Source organism: Ursus maritimus, unplaced genomic scaffold, assembly GCF_017311325.1.
Source record: "Ursus maritimus isolate PB19 unplaced genomic scaffold, ASM1731132v1 scaffold_6, whole genome shotgun sequence".
Classification (NCBI taxonomy): Eukaryota; Metazoa; Chordata; class Mammalia; order Carnivora; family Ursidae; genus Ursus; species Ursus maritimus.
The window spans coordinates 56356201-56371813 of NW_024426774.1; the positions used below are offsets into that span (position 1 = coordinate 56356201).

The 15613-nt window shown below is 35.4% G+C and overlaps 1 protein-coding gene across 7 annotated transcripts in view; it reads left to right on the forward strand.

Annotated features, from left to right (window-relative positions):
* The window catches only part of LOC103671314 (WD repeat containing planar cell polarity effector), a 416159-nt gene that overhangs the window by 133815 nt on the left and 266731 nt on the right, over positions 1–15613 (forward strand). For all 7 annotated transcript variants that reach the window (XM_040623423.1, XM_040623422.1, XM_008699919.2 and 4 more), the window contains exon 9: positions 2368–2559. In XM_040623423.1, the coding sequence (XP_040479357.1) occupies positions 2368–2559 (192 nt within the window). The remainder of the gene's footprint in view (positions 1–2367; positions 2560–15613) is intronic.

Genomic DNA, 15613 nt, shown 5'->3' on the forward strand with positions numbered 1-15613 from the left:
AGTGGTATTCATGTATTGTATTTTGGTTAGTAAAAAAACTGGTATTAGCACCCTTAATGGGATGTTATTTTCAGATTGGCTAACTTAACTGTATATTTATTTGAAATGTTGCTTATTTATAAATACTGGTCTTTAAAATACACCAATATGGAAAAAGTAAATAAATTAATGAAATGCACCAATATGCATTAACTCAAACTATTTAGAATGTTTTCAGTGCTACTGTTTAAAATTTTGTATGATGAGTTTCTCCTTCTTAGGTGTGATGGATAGTTTAGTAGTCTTCTCAGCTGAAAGATAGTAGCTACCTATTAATGAGATCAGAGAGAAACTGTCACGATGTCATCTTTTCTTATGAAAAGATGTGGAAAATAGACTTACTATATGGACTCTTACACTTTAAGTAAGGGAATTGCTTATTTGTTTATTTTTTCTGCCTTTGGATTTGAGGATATTATGGGCGCTCCACATCATTTCTATACATTGGAGAAGTAACCTGCTTCCCTTTGGAAAAGCCATGGATTTCATTTTCTGGTTCAGTATTTAAAATATAGATATTTAATACTTAGTAAAAATTGCCATTTGTCTACTGAAAGGATAATTTAAGAAACTTGTTCACTTTACTTGCCCTGTTGACCGTCATGATAGAATACTGATGCTGTTAAAACTTATAGGAAACAGGAAATTTCAGATAACAGACATGATTTGCACTATATGAGGACTGAAAGTGTCAGTCTCTTAACTCTATTTTCTCATCTAGAAATTCGTAAGTAACCTGTTTACATGGCAATAGGACATCAAAATACTGTATGTTTATTTGTAAGGACTTAGCAATTCCATTATGGTATTTATCTCAAGAAGATAAGTAGTTAAAATAATGATACTGAGAGCATAAATATAAGAATTTGCACTTCAAAGCCTAAAGTACATCTGTGTTGTCTATCGTTGCCCATTTTGGATTTTAAAACAAAGAAATAGTGTAGAGTATTTATAATTCTGCTTTTCCTTACAGCCGTACCATAATTTAATTCTCTCAGATTAAAATAATTTTGGCAAAGAAAATTGCAGGGTAAATATCCTGAAACTGTTGACCTTTAACAAATTTTCCAGTCTACATTTTAAAAATCCAATTCAATTTATTTAACAGGAAAGGGACAGTGCAAGGAGTTAAATGTTTACCATAAGAGAACAACACTGGTAATTACTTTGATTTCAGTTCCTTTTGATGTGCATTCAGAGGATGAAGAGGTCAATAATATTATGGCCATGCAAATAGAAAAGGGTTTCTTTTGACCATATTAAAAAAAAATAGCAGAGGATTATTAAAGCATTAACCTTGATTTTAATGGCCTTGGTTGAGTGGTGAGATCACAATTTGGATGAGCCTGATTATTTACTAAATACAATACATAAATGCAACGGGTTCTTAACACCCATTGCACTCTGGCATTATCGCATTACTGCCATCCTTTGTTGCCTTGCAGACAGGAATATGAAAGCAATCTGTCATGTAGTGAGACTGGCTCCAGAAGCATTTCTCTGATAAGAAGACCCCCTGCCCTTTGCTAGTGTCTGGTCCAGTAGGCTTAGCCATGCGCTTAATCCCCAGAAAGTGGTTCGATTATTGCTGACCAGCAATGGCAAGATAGTTTTTTTTTTCTTCCAAGCTATCAACCTTCCATTAATTCCTTAAGCAGAAATACGGTGCAATCTATATTTCCTTGGCATGTGTCACCCAGATGGTGCTGTGCTTATGTTTTCAAATAACCATGTTCCAAAATAACATAGTTTGAATAATAAATTCTACAAATCCTCCTAAGAAAGAGAAGCATAATTCTCAGAAGCGGCATAAACTTTTATGCATGATGCTGTGGCTTATCCCTTTATGCAGAATATATGTCTCATGTATTCTTTAAAGTGATATTTTCCTCGAGTTGTTTTTCCTTTTATTGTTGTCAGTCATTGTTAACGTGTTATGTCTTAAACAGTAGTCAGATACTCTTGGTCAGCAGTACTGAACTTGTCATTTAATATAGCTGGTCTTAAATCCTATGTGTAGGTCGATGCTGTCAAGCAGCCATGACTGTACATTTTGGTATTGATTGGGATTGCTACAGCCAATTCCTCCCTAACTCACATTTCTCCTTTTCCTTTCCTCTGCTAAAAATGGGGAGAATTTTGAACATATGTCTTTTTTATATATGTGTCAAAAGAATTTGGTAAATTCTGACACCTCCTTAAGCACATGTTTAACATGCATATTTACTTGCATTTATCTACATTTACAGATGCTTTAATTTTTGTAATACGGTGAGAATTTTGCATTTAAAAAATGATTCTTGTATGCTTTTTTTCCTTAATCATTAGATTTCCTATTACGAGATACCTGGCCCAGGAAACAGGACAACAGAGCGTCGTCTAGCTATCAATAGTGTTCAGGATAGAGTTGCTTGCTGGTGGCCACTGGTCAGTGATGATGCTTGGCCTTGGGCCCCCATTTCTTCTGAGAAGGACAGAGCCAATCTGCTGCTCCTAGGTCATGCTCAAGGAAGACTGGAGGTAAATTTAAAGCAAATATACACATTTTGTTGAAGAGCAAATAAAATAGGATTCTTAGTTTTTCTATTCTGAAATAAAGATGAATACTTTTTAAACCTATAATTTATTTTCCTAAATTCTCAAAGGAGGAAATTACATATAAAGTGAGATCCTCAGAAGTCTCATATCTATAGGGTAAACAGACAATTCCAGGGCTGGCCTGAATTGCATGGTGATTAAGAACACAGGCTTCTGGGTTCAAATCCTAGCTCTGCCACTACCTAGCTCTCTGTCCTTGAGCAAGTTATTAACCTCTGTGCACCGTGGCTTCCTAATTTGAAAAATAGAGTTAATGGAGATAAATAAGTTAATACATGCATTTAGAGCACTACCTACATATAGTAAACTCTCAAACATGGATCACTGTTCTGATTCTTGGTATCATCATTTTTAGTACTGTCATTACTGTTTGCCCATAATTTCATGTCTGCCAAAGCTATGTTATCTGTCACCTTCTTTATACTTCAGTCATCGAATCAGCAAACATTAGACAAATGCTTATTTTGTGGAAGACTCTGTGGTACCAAACCATCGCTGAGGCAAGAATTTATAAGGAGGGCTGTAGAGCAGTGGCCTTCTCAATCTAGTATCCTGCCTTGGACAGGAGCACCAAAAAGGGTTAATCTGGGGGGGGGGGGCAAGTATTTCATCTTGTCTATTCCCGACAGTGGTTCCATCATCATTCATTATTGTGAACCTGTGGGTAATTCCAGCTTGTACCAGTACTTTGTTGAATTCTGCTTTTCTTTTTTATAATTTAAAACAAAAGCACCCCTTCCTATTACTTTTTTAAGTTTTTGCCTGAGTAAAATATAGACAGTCCCAACTTATAGATGGTTTGACTTAGTATTTTCAACTTTGCCATGGTGTGAAGGCAATACATGTTCAGGAGAAGCCATACTTTGAATTTTGAATTTTGATCTTTTCCCAGCCTAGTGATATGTGATAGGATACTCTCCCATGATGCTGGGCAGTGGCAGTCAGCCACAGCTTCCAGTCAGCCATGCAATCATGAAGATAAACAACTGTTACCCTTACAACCAATCTGTTTTTTGCTTTCAGTACAGTATTCAATAAATTACATGAGATAGTCAACACTTTATTATAAAATAGGCTTTGTGTTAGATGATTTTGCCCAATTGTATAGACTAATTTAAGTTTCTGAGCATGTTTAAGGTAGGCTAGGCTAAGCTGTGACGTCCGGTAGGTTAGGTATATTAAATGCATTTTCAAGTTAGTATATTTTAACTTATGATGGGTTTACTGGGACTTGACTCCATTGTTAGGCAAGGAAGACTGTAGTATGTTTCTATATTTTCTCTTAATCTATTGTCTGTTAGGCTTTAATTCTGAGATATAATGAATAAGTCCAAGTTTTTTCTTTTTTCTTTTTTTAAAGATTTTATTTATTTATTTGACAGAGAGAGAGACAGCCAGCGAGAGAGGGAACACAAGCAGGGGGAGTGGGAGAGGAAGAAGCGGGCTTCCCGCTGAGCAGGGAGCCCAATGCGGGGCTCAATCCCAGGACCCTGGGATCACGCCCTGAGCCAAAGGCAGGCACTTAACGACTGAGCCAGCCAGGCGCCGCAAGTTTTTTCTATCTCCATCTGCCTCTTTTGGTGTTATAAACTTTCAGGCTGTCTTTTAAGACTGCAGAGTCATTTTTAATTAATTAATTAACCTTTTTCTGGAACTTTTCAAATTTTGTTGCAGTGACTAAAACCGCTCGTAATGCTTTAGGTGTGGATTTGTGAGGCTAAGCAAGTGCTTTGTTCCTATTCACTTGCTTTTCATGCCCACTGCTTTATTGATCTTGGGTTCAGAAGCTAATTGAGTAAAAGACTTCATCAAAATGATTGTAATAAAGCTAATTAGAATTCTGTTAAATGTTCTGCCTTATAATAAAAGTAAAAATAATTTAGTTATACTTTACATAAATTACCTGTATTTGAAATGAGTGTATTACATGAAATTAGCAGCGTTCTAAAGGGTATACATGGGGTCTACATACCTTATCTCCTGGTGTCGTCTACACAATGGGCTTTGGAGTTGGACAAACCTAGTTTACCTGTTGGTTGAACCGTATACATACTAACTGTGTAACCTCAGTCAAGTTTACTCCCTCTAAGCTTCTGCCTGCTCTTAGCTAATTTTGTGTTCTTTGCCCTTTGGTAGATCACCTGTCCTCTCTGACTTTAGTTTTGTATTTTTAAAATGATGGATTTCAACCAGATAGGTCAATTCCAGGTCCCTGACAGCTCTAAAAAGTGCTCATCTGGATTCTGAAGCCACAGATCTGATTTAGCCATTGTTTGCTCAAATGCCTTTAGTACATATGAAACTAAACAGCCTCAGCACTGAAAGCCCACCCTGACTGGCCCTGACCTACCTTTCCAGTGTTATTTCCTTATGTGAACCTATCATCTAGCCAAGTGGTTTACTCACTGCATCTTCTTTTCCATGTCCTGTCTGTACACATTACTGAAGGGCCTGAAAGGCCCTTCCCTCTGTTTCTACATCATTCAACAACTATTGAGCATGACTGTGGAGTAAACACTGTATTTCATTCCAAGGGATATGAATACAAAAATATCCCTGCCTGCAGGGATCCTAGTGTCCACCAATGAGAGACAAATATGAAAATGTGTAAGTGCACTAAAGCATTAAATGATGCTGTGGATAGAGTATGTGTAAGTTATAGTAGGAGCCAGTGGGGAATGATTGATTCCACTTAGGGGGATAGTCAGGAGGAAACATTAAAGAGTCTTTACAATTTGCTCAAATATGAAATTGGCAAACACTTTTACTTGCTTTTACTATCCTTTCTAAGTTCCATATAAAGGTTGTACTAGCCCTCTGGAGTGATTTGGCTAGCTTTTTCTTTTTCTCCTCTTTGAAACAGTACCAAAAGGACTTATATGATATTTGAGCATTTGGTAAAACTCACCTATAAAACTGCTTGGGTGTGGTATCTTAGAGGAAGGTAGATTGTTAAAATAACAGATTCCAGTTTTAAGGGCTGCTTTTTTTCAGGAATTCTGTTTTTTTTTTCTTGAAGTCATTTTCCTTAATTTGTATTTCTGGAAAATTATGCATTTTATGTAAGTGTTTTTGAATAGATTTTCCTAAAGTTGTATATGATACTTGCACATGATTTTTATTCACCACTGATTGCATAGTTAATGCCCCCCCCTTCAATCCTATATTAAGATACAGAAATTCCTTTTTTTTAGCAAGAGTACCTTTTTCTTGGATTTGGCCCTTTCAGTCATTCTATCAAAGTTAAACTGTTGGAAAAATTTGTGAAGATTACTTTTTCAGAACTTCATTTGAACTTCTATATGCAAAAGGTGAATGTCTTTGGAAGAAATCTCTAGGGAAATAATTGTGTCTTTTTTTCACATGTAAAGACATAATTTTTAACTGTGAATTAATTGTAGCACATTTTTTAGAATATCATGAACGAAAACCACTAGTCTGTAAAAGTAATATTCAGGCAATATGTCTTTAAATTTTTTTACTGGTCACCAATAGACTTCTTGAACTAATCATCAGAATAAAAGATACAATCTACACTTAAACTCTAAAATTCAAACTAAAAAAGTAGCAACCTCATTGAGAAGAAATTTAATCTTTGCATATGTTAAACTATAGAATTTTTGAAAAGCATTTCCCATCCAAGTTCAATAAGCTTTTAGCTGGAAAGTGGCAAGATCCTAGAATAGTGGTTCCTAGCCTTGGCAACACATTACAATCACCTGCAGAGCTTTTACAAAGGGCCCACCCAGACCTGTTACATCAGAATATCCAGAGGGACAGGAGGCACCAGTATTCCTTAACAGGTTCCCTAGGTGATTCTCATGTGCATCCACCTTGAGAAACACTGCTTTACAGCAAACTAAAAAAAGAAGAAGAAAAAGAAATTTAAAGCCATCATTTTTGCATAACAGACCATGGAAAGGATAAAGCCCACATACTGAACCAAATGAGAGTTTTAACAGTAGATTCTAAGTAGAAAATTGGCTTACCAAGCAGCTAAAAAAAAGAAAACAAAGGAAACATAGGAATAAGCTCTCTGTAACTGAATTATCTGTCTTTCAGAGGAGGAACATTTTTAAATTTATTTTATGGATATTAGAAAACTCCTGGTCTAATTTCATACCACAAAGCTCTAAACAACAGCACATATCTTAATTAGAAGCATAAAGCAGAGAGAGTTATGTAGTCTAGGAAAAAAATTTCTGTTGAAAAATATACAATAGTGTGTAGAAAAAGAAATTTTTATCAGTAAATTCATTTTAAAAACAGTTCTTAATGGTGTATGTGTGGATTATCATATATAACATGGTAATCATTTTTATTTAAATTCCACATACTCTTAATGCTTTCCTTTTGGGCAAGTTTTAACCATCATCACAGAACTATTTAACTCATTCATTTTGTCAAAAATGTGATGACAACACAACTTATTCTTCCCTTACCTTTGTATTTGAACAAGTATTTTAACGTTTCAGCTGTATGGATGATATAATGCTTTCTGAGAATGGTAGTAATTTCAAGATACATTCCTCAGAAGAGTTCACCTGAATTTATTTACCAAATTAATTAAAAACACATAAGCAGAGCTATTAAACCTTAAAACATGTTGTCAGGGATAGAGAAATAAAACCTCACAAAGATAACTGTTTTCCTCTAAAATTTAAAAACCATTTTTGCAGGGATGTAGAGGAGCAGCAACTAATGGGAGAGTAAAAATGTGACCAACTTTTAATATAGCATAATTTGATTAAAGAAGCATTTAGAAAGTGTTACGCTTGCATTCAACTGAAAAGCCAAAATATTTAAGAAATATCTCTTCCAAAGAAATGTATGTATTGTGTTAGTGTTCAACCAGATAAACAAAGATTTTATATTCTAGGCATTATAGCTTTTAAAAAATCTCTTTATTATAAAACATGCTTAAAGAAAACCACATGAAATAAATGTATAGTTTAGTGAGCTATTATGAAGGAAATAACCCTGCAACCACACACAGGTCAAGAAGAGGAACGTTGGCCAGCCACCCAGAAATACTATTATGTACAGTCATGATTTCAGCCCCTTCCTGGTCCCCAAAAGTAGCCTCTGTCATGAATTTCCATCACTTTCTTATATACCCATGTAGTTTTTATCATCCTAATGCATCTCCCAACACTGTAGTTTAATATTATCCATTTAAAACACTTGAATGTGGGACACCTGTGTGGCTCAGTCGGTTAAGCATCTGCCTTTGGCTCAGGTCATGATCCCAGGGTCCTGGGATCCAGCCCCACATGGGGCTCCCTGCTTAGCAGGGGAGTCTGCTTCTCCCTCTCCCTGTGTCCCTGCTCATGTTCTCTTCTCACTCACTCTCTCAAATAAATAAGTACAATCTTTTTTTTTAAAAAACCACTTTAATATATCTCTTCTAACTTACAAGTTCCCCTTCCATCCCTTTCCTTTCCTTTTAAGGAAACTGCAGTGTCCTATAGTTTGGATTTTGTTGTTTGCATAATCAGTGTGGTTCAACATATTTCTCTATCTTTTGAAAATCTACAAGTTAGTCAGTTTGGGCAAGACTATATGGGCTGGTGTGTTCTTTTTATCAGAAGGCACGTAATGTCAGGTTCTCTCTTGGTTGTCTGTCTTTTAATGTTAGCAGCTATTAATGCTCAGTGCCTGCACCCATTAATATATTAGGGTTGCAAAACGGTGATATTCTAATTATATTATTATTTTTTCATTTATTGATGGGGATACTTTTATAAAGAGATACTTCCACTCTTCTATTTGTTTTCCCAATGGATGAATTCATATAGATAGTATAATCAGGATAAATGTCAGTTTCTTTTATTTGTTAGTTTTCAAGATAATGAATTGGTTCCCAATCACTTCCTGAAGGTAACCAATTAGTTTTTATTTTTCAAGTAGCATTATTAATTGATGGATTTAAATATATTTGACTTGACGGGTTTTATAAATTGTATTTGTTATCCTTTTGAAAGCTCAAAGTTGTCTTATATTTGGGAGCTTCTACAAGTTGGCTCCTCTTTTTGTCATGACCTCAGTAGTCTTGGGTAGCTTCCCTGCTATTTGGTGTGACAAATATGTTCTATGCTTAGCTTGTACATTTCTGGCCTCAGACCTGGAATCAGCCATTTCTTCCATAAGCTCTGGTTTCTTTTAATGGAAAAGGGTATTTTAAGTCCAAATTTGGGAGCTAGGGATAGTGTGTTGTTGTTACTGGATTGGCCATTGTTTTAGTAGAATGAGCTAGAGATTATATATATATATATATATTCATTCATTCAGAGTGAGTTCACACTGTTACTTCTAACTTGAATTCAAGATATAGGGTTTTTAATTTAACCTCTTCTATATTACATCTATATCTTCTCTTTTTCATGCCAAAAGTCCTAGTTTGCAGGGACGTGGGGGACAAACTATATTTGTCCCATAATTACTTGCTTACTTTATCTCAGTATACACCTAACAGTCTGAGAATAATCATACTAATACTACCACTACTAATATAAATTACTGAGAACATTCAGACTTTTTGCCTATGTTTTTATCACTTCTTTCCTTTACATTTTTAAATAGTTGTACTTTATTTAGATTGTTGGAGCATGAAGTCATTACATATAATGTTCTCTCTCTTTTAATCCTCATCTAGTCACCCATGAGTTTTTGGTTTTTCTATTTAGTTGAACTGTTTCTTTCATGTGGGGATTTAGAGAGATTCAAAACTACAGTGCCGCCATCACCAGTTTGCCAGAATCAGGGGTACTATATTCATGGTCATATTTAAACAGTTTTTAAAGCTCTGCCCAACAGGGACTTGAACTAATGACCCTGAAATCAAAAGTTGCACGCCCTACTGACTGAGTCAGCCAGGTGCCCTGATCAACACTAAGTTTGAACCAACCATCTACAGCAAAACATGAAACATGACAATCTTGAGCCTATCTCCAGCTCACTATAATTGCTTTTCTGCTTTCTGTGCTTTCTCAATTTTAAAATATCTTCCAGACAGGGCCTCATTCATATTGACTGCTTATGCTCTTCCTTCTCTGTACTGTTCCTTTATTGATTGATTGATGGATTGATTGATTGATTGATTTAATGTAAAGTTCGATGATTCATTAGTTGCATATAACACCCAGTGCACCATGCAATACGTGCCCTCCTTACTACCCATCACCAGCCTATCCCATTCCTTTTTTGATGACTTTTGGATCAGTTCTGTCTACTTTTTTCAAATTTAGCTTTTTTAAGAATAAAACTGAAATCATCTCAGTGTGTGTTTTTCAACAAGTTTCAACCTTAAAGCTGACTGATTTAAACTTGACTGAAACAATTCACTTTAGGAAGGAAACTACCAGTGTGTTTATCCTTAAAATTGGGAAATTCCAAGACCTTTAAGATTCTTCTTTATCTCTTCTGCTCTTTCTTAGCTTGAATTCTTTTTCTTAGCTTGAATTCTTATACCATTTCTTTCCTTATCACACAGTTTTCTTTAAAAAACAAAAAAATTGAAAGCAAACAACAAAAAATAAAACATTGAGCCATGGTCATCTACCTCTTGTCTGGTGTCACAATCTCTCTTAATTGGCCACTTGGAACATGGCATAGTCTTTAGCCTGTGTTTCTGTGCTTTTCTTTGTACCTTCCTATTACCTTAGAATTAAAGCAGAGATCTTTTTTTAGAGATTTCCAGACTTTGAGCCTGTCACCACACATTATAAAAGTCTTCATTTTTTTCATCCCTTAATTATCTATACTGTTCTTCCCCATCTTATTGTTTGCCTCTTCATTATGCTTGTATTAAAACTTTTCACCATGTTCTTTACCACAGCCATTCCCACTGGAATTCTACTGATAAGTTCCTGAAACTTGGCAGATATATTTTAAGAATCTTTAAAAAGTTATTAGATTTCAGAATTCACCTAATCTGGGGACTGCCTGAAGATAGGATTAAGACCAAGAACTCAAGGTTGCTAAGAGAGTGAATCTTAAAAGTACTTATCACAAGACAAAACTTTGTAACTATGTATGGTGATGAATATTAATGAGACTTACTGTAATGATCATTTCACAGTATATACAAATATTGAATCATTGTTGGACACCTGAAAGTAATATAATGTATGTCAATTAGACCTCCGTAAAAAGAAAAAAAGGCCAAGAACTCAATGAGAGAAAGGAATTCTTGATCATGAAGTTTGTAGAGGATAGCATTAAAAATGCCTTACGGAAGGTCATAGTAGACTTAAACTTAATCTTGCTAGCTTACATGCATATCACCAGCCAAGGTTCTCTGTTTTTTTTCTCCTTTGTGCTTTTTTCTTCAGGGCATTGTCACTTAACATTTCTCCCATCACTATACACCACATTTTTAAAATTTCTTTATCTTAGCATTATATCTTGGCCTGATTATCTCCTGACTAGTATTTCGAACTAAGTTCATTTGGGGAGGAAAAACTAGCTGCATAAAAATGAGAGATGTCTTAGTATATGTAAGTTTGGATTTTAAAAAGTCTCTTTTCTCTTGGTGTTTTGCAGTAACTGCATAATTACATTTGAAGAAGTTTTCAACTTCTTATTTGCAAATGATCTGCTAACAGAGCATCTTATAGTTAGAAAATGTATTGACACATATAGCTCTTCAGTTAATAAGGTATATATTAATAACTTTAAAAGGTTGCTGAAAATGCAGGTATAACACTTCATTTTCAGAATCTTGGTCCATCACATTAGCATTTTTGTAGAAAAACTGAATGACTGAATTTTCTTCTCCTGCATCTCATTGCTTTATTTTAGCTGAATTGAGTCCATTTTTATTGGTGATTACCTGTTTCTTTCTACTTCTTATAAACAAAATGTCTTGCTTCAGAATTCTAACTGGAATCTCAGTCCACTTTTCCTATCAATTAAAAATATTAATATCACATTAGGTAACATGCAAGTATCATTGCAGTATTCCTGATTGACCTGAACTTTTGCCATAAGGTTTTGTGCCATGTCAGTCAAATTATTTATAAACATTTCTGTGTAGATATACGTAAGTCACTAGTACTTATTACTGCTTCTTGTTTGTAACAGTACATGATAACTTTATCGTGACAGTATCTATATGTACAGATTTCTTATTTTCATGGACTGAAATGTTTCTTTTATTCTGATAATATTGGCTATCTTTAAATATCATATAATTAAGTATGATTTTAAATGAATTTAAAATCCTGGAATCAAGTATGAACATTGTATATCTTATTTAAAATATATTCAGTCAGTCATGTTTATTGAGCTACTACTGTATGCCAAGCCCAGCACTAAATATCATAAATAAATGAAATTACTTTAATATTAACTCCTAGGTTACATCTTTCCTATGTTTAAAATTGTCTTCCACATTTGTAATTTCAAACTTTGTGTCAGCCATGAATTCTAAATAACCAAGTTTGGAATTTATTTAGGATCAGTGTCTCTCATTCTCTTTATCTGCTATTCTTGTGAAAAACTCCAAGACTTTCTCTTCAAGAACAATAAGGATAGCCACTATTTACTGTGGTCTCCTCTGTCCTCTGCATATTAGGTATGTTATTTTTAAATCATACAGCAATCCTGCAGCACAGGTGAATAAATCCACATCTTACAGATGAGAAAACCACAGTTCCAAGAGGTTATCTTGCCTCAGACTCCAGAGCTCTCTATCACCAAAACAAGGAGTCAGCGCTGTTATGTGCTGCTTCTGCTATGTGGTGTTGCTCCATGGCTGTTGCACAGGGTCAAGTCCAACTTAGAATTAAATTCTGGACCTAACTATGTCAAATACTTTTAAGCCTACAGATATTTTGGATTTTAATGCTATCATCTTACTCTATTTTAAAAGTCATATAAACTGGACCCTTTCTATTCATGACATAATACTATTTTCAAAAGATTTCATGTAACATCATAGAATAAACGTAAAGTTTTCCTTTTTATCTTCTTCTGTACAAACAAATGCAAAAACTGGCAATGATGTTTGTGTTTGTGTAATTTTTGTGGTGAGGAAATAGTTTACTTAGCGTTTGGTTCATTTAGGGATGTTTTTACATTTACACTTAAAAAGTATGCTGTCTGTTTTCATTACAACTCAATCAATGCAAGAATGAAGCATCTTTAAAAGAAGTCAGTTTATTAAGACCCTTGCCTTCCAAACTTCCTCAGTCATGTCAAGTAAAGTTACCCAGATCATCAGACAAGTCTCTTTTTCATCCCAGGTTATAGGCTCCATTGACATTTGCACAATTTGTCTCTTCAGTTCCTTCACCTAATTCTCACTCCTCCGCTCTGTGAGGATCCTTCCACTAACTTGAGTTTCCTAATGCCCTGTGGTTCTTCACATTCATGCCCTGTGATCACATTGAGGAAAAGCTGGGACCTTCATGGAAACTTACTAATTCCCTATGCTCACAAAGCAGTGCGTCTTGTAGAGACCTTGGTTTTTCCAGTCAGATAGATCTGGATTTGAAACTACAGCTCTGGGGCGCCTGGGTGGCACAGCGGTTAAGCGTCTGCCTTCGGCTCAGGGCGTGATCCCGGCGTTATGGGATTGAGCCCCACATCAGGCTCCTCCGCTATGAGCCTGCTTCTTCCTCTCCCACTCCCCCTGCTTGTGTTCCCTCTCTCACTGGCTTCCTCTATCTCTGTCGAATAAATGAATAAAGTCTTTTAAAAAAACAAAACAAAACAAAACAAAGTACCTCTCTTTAAAAAAAAAAAAAAAGGAACTACAGCTCTATCACTTACTAACACTGGGATCAAAGACATCTTAAACCATCTATGTGACCCTCATTTTCCTTAACTCTAGAACATAGATTATAATACCAAACTTTGGAGTATTAATTACTCCATTAATTGGAGTATTAAATAAAACAATATGAAAAGTGGTTAACATAGTACCCTATTTTCTTCTTATTATTTTTGGTAGGATTACTCTTTTGAAAGTTACGCACACACAAGTGATTTTTAATCTTTATTTTTTCCTGTTTATTTATTATATATATTTTTAGATTTTTATTATTTAAATTCAATTAATTAACATATAATGTATTATTGGTTCCAGAGGTAGAGGTCAGTAATTCATCACTCTTATACAGTACCCAATGCTCATTACATCACATGCCCTCCTTAACGTCCATCACCCAGTTACCCCATCTTCCCACCCCTCTCCCTTCCAGCAACCCTCAGTTTGTTTCCTGTGGTTAAGAGTCTCTAATGCTTCGTCTCCCTCTCTGATTTTGTCTTGTTTTATTTTTTTCTCTTACCCTGTGATCCTGTTTTATTTCTTAAATTCCACATATGAGTGAGATCATATGATAATTGTCTTTCTCTGATTGACTTATGTCGCTTACCATGATACCCTCTAGTTCCATCCATGTCGTTGCAAATGGCAAGATTTCAATTTTTTGATGGCTGAGTAGTATTCCATTGTGTGTGTGTGTGTGTGTGTGTGTGTGTGTGTATGTATATATACCACATATTCTTTATCCATTCATCTGTCCATGGACATCTGGGCTCTTTCCATAGTTTAGCTATTGCGGACATTGCTGCTATAAACATTGGAGTGCAGGTGCCCCTTCAGATCACTACATTTGTATCTTTGGGGTAGGTATCTACTAGTTCAATTGCTGGGTCGTAGGGTAGCTCTATTTTCAACTTTTTGAGGAACCTGCGTACTGTTTTCCGTAATGGCTGCACTAGAGCTTGTATAACCACCAACACTGTAAGAGGGTTCCCCTTTCTCCGCATCCTCACCAACAACTGGCATTTCCTGACTTATTAATTTTAGCCATTCTGACCAGTATGAGGTGGTAGCTCATTGTGGTTTTGATTTGTATTTCCCTTATGTCGAGTGATGTGGAGCATTTTTTCACATGTCTGTTGGACAGTTGTATGTCTTCTCTGGAGAAATGTCTGTTCAGGTCTTCTGCCCATTTCTTCACTGGATTATTTGTTCTTTGGGTGTTGAGTTTGATAAGTTCTTTATAGATTTTGGATACTAGCCCTTTATCTGATTAAGACGTTTGCAAGTATCTTCTCCCATTCTGTCGGTTTTCTTTTGGTTTTGTCATCTGTTTCCTTTGTGGTGCAAAAGCGTTTTATCTTGATAAAGTCCCAATAGTTCATTTTTGCGTTTGGATCCCTTGCCTTTGGAGACATGTCTAGCCAGAAGTTGCTGCAGCCGAGGTCAAAGAGGTTACTGCCTGTGCTCTCCTCTAGGATTTTGATGGATTCCTGTCTCACATTTAGGTCTTTCATCCATTTTGAGTCTATATTTGTGTATGGCATAAGAAAATGGCCCTGTTTCATTCTTCTGCATGTGGGTGTCCAATTTTCCCAGCACCATTTATTGATGAGACTGTCTTTTTTCCATGGGTTATTCTTTCCTGCTTTGTTGAAGATTAGTTGACCATTGAGTTGAAGGTCCATTTCTGGGTTCTCTATTCTGTTCCTTTGATCTGCGTGTTTGTTTTTGTGCCAGTACCATACTGTCTTGATGATTATAGCTTTGTAATAGAGCTTGAAGTCCTGAATTGTGATGCCATCAGCTCTGGATTTCTTTTTCAACTTTCCTTTGGCTATTCGGGGTCTTTCTGGTTCCATAGAAATTTGAGGATTATTTTTTCCAGCTCTGTGAAAAAAGATTGATGGTATTTTGATAGGGATTTCATTGAATGTGTAGGTTGCTCTAGGTAGTATAGATATTTTAACAATATTTGTTCTTCCAATCCATGAGCATGGAATGTTTTGCCATTTCTTTCTGTCTTCCTCAGTTTCTTTTATGAGTGTTCTATGGTTTTCTGAGTACAGATTCTTTGCCTCTTTGGTTACGTTTATTCCTAGTTTTTGATATTTGGTTTATGGTTCAATTGTAAATGGGATTGGCTCCTTAATTTCTCTTTCTTTTGTTGTTAGTGTATAGAAATGCAATTGATTTCTGTGTGTT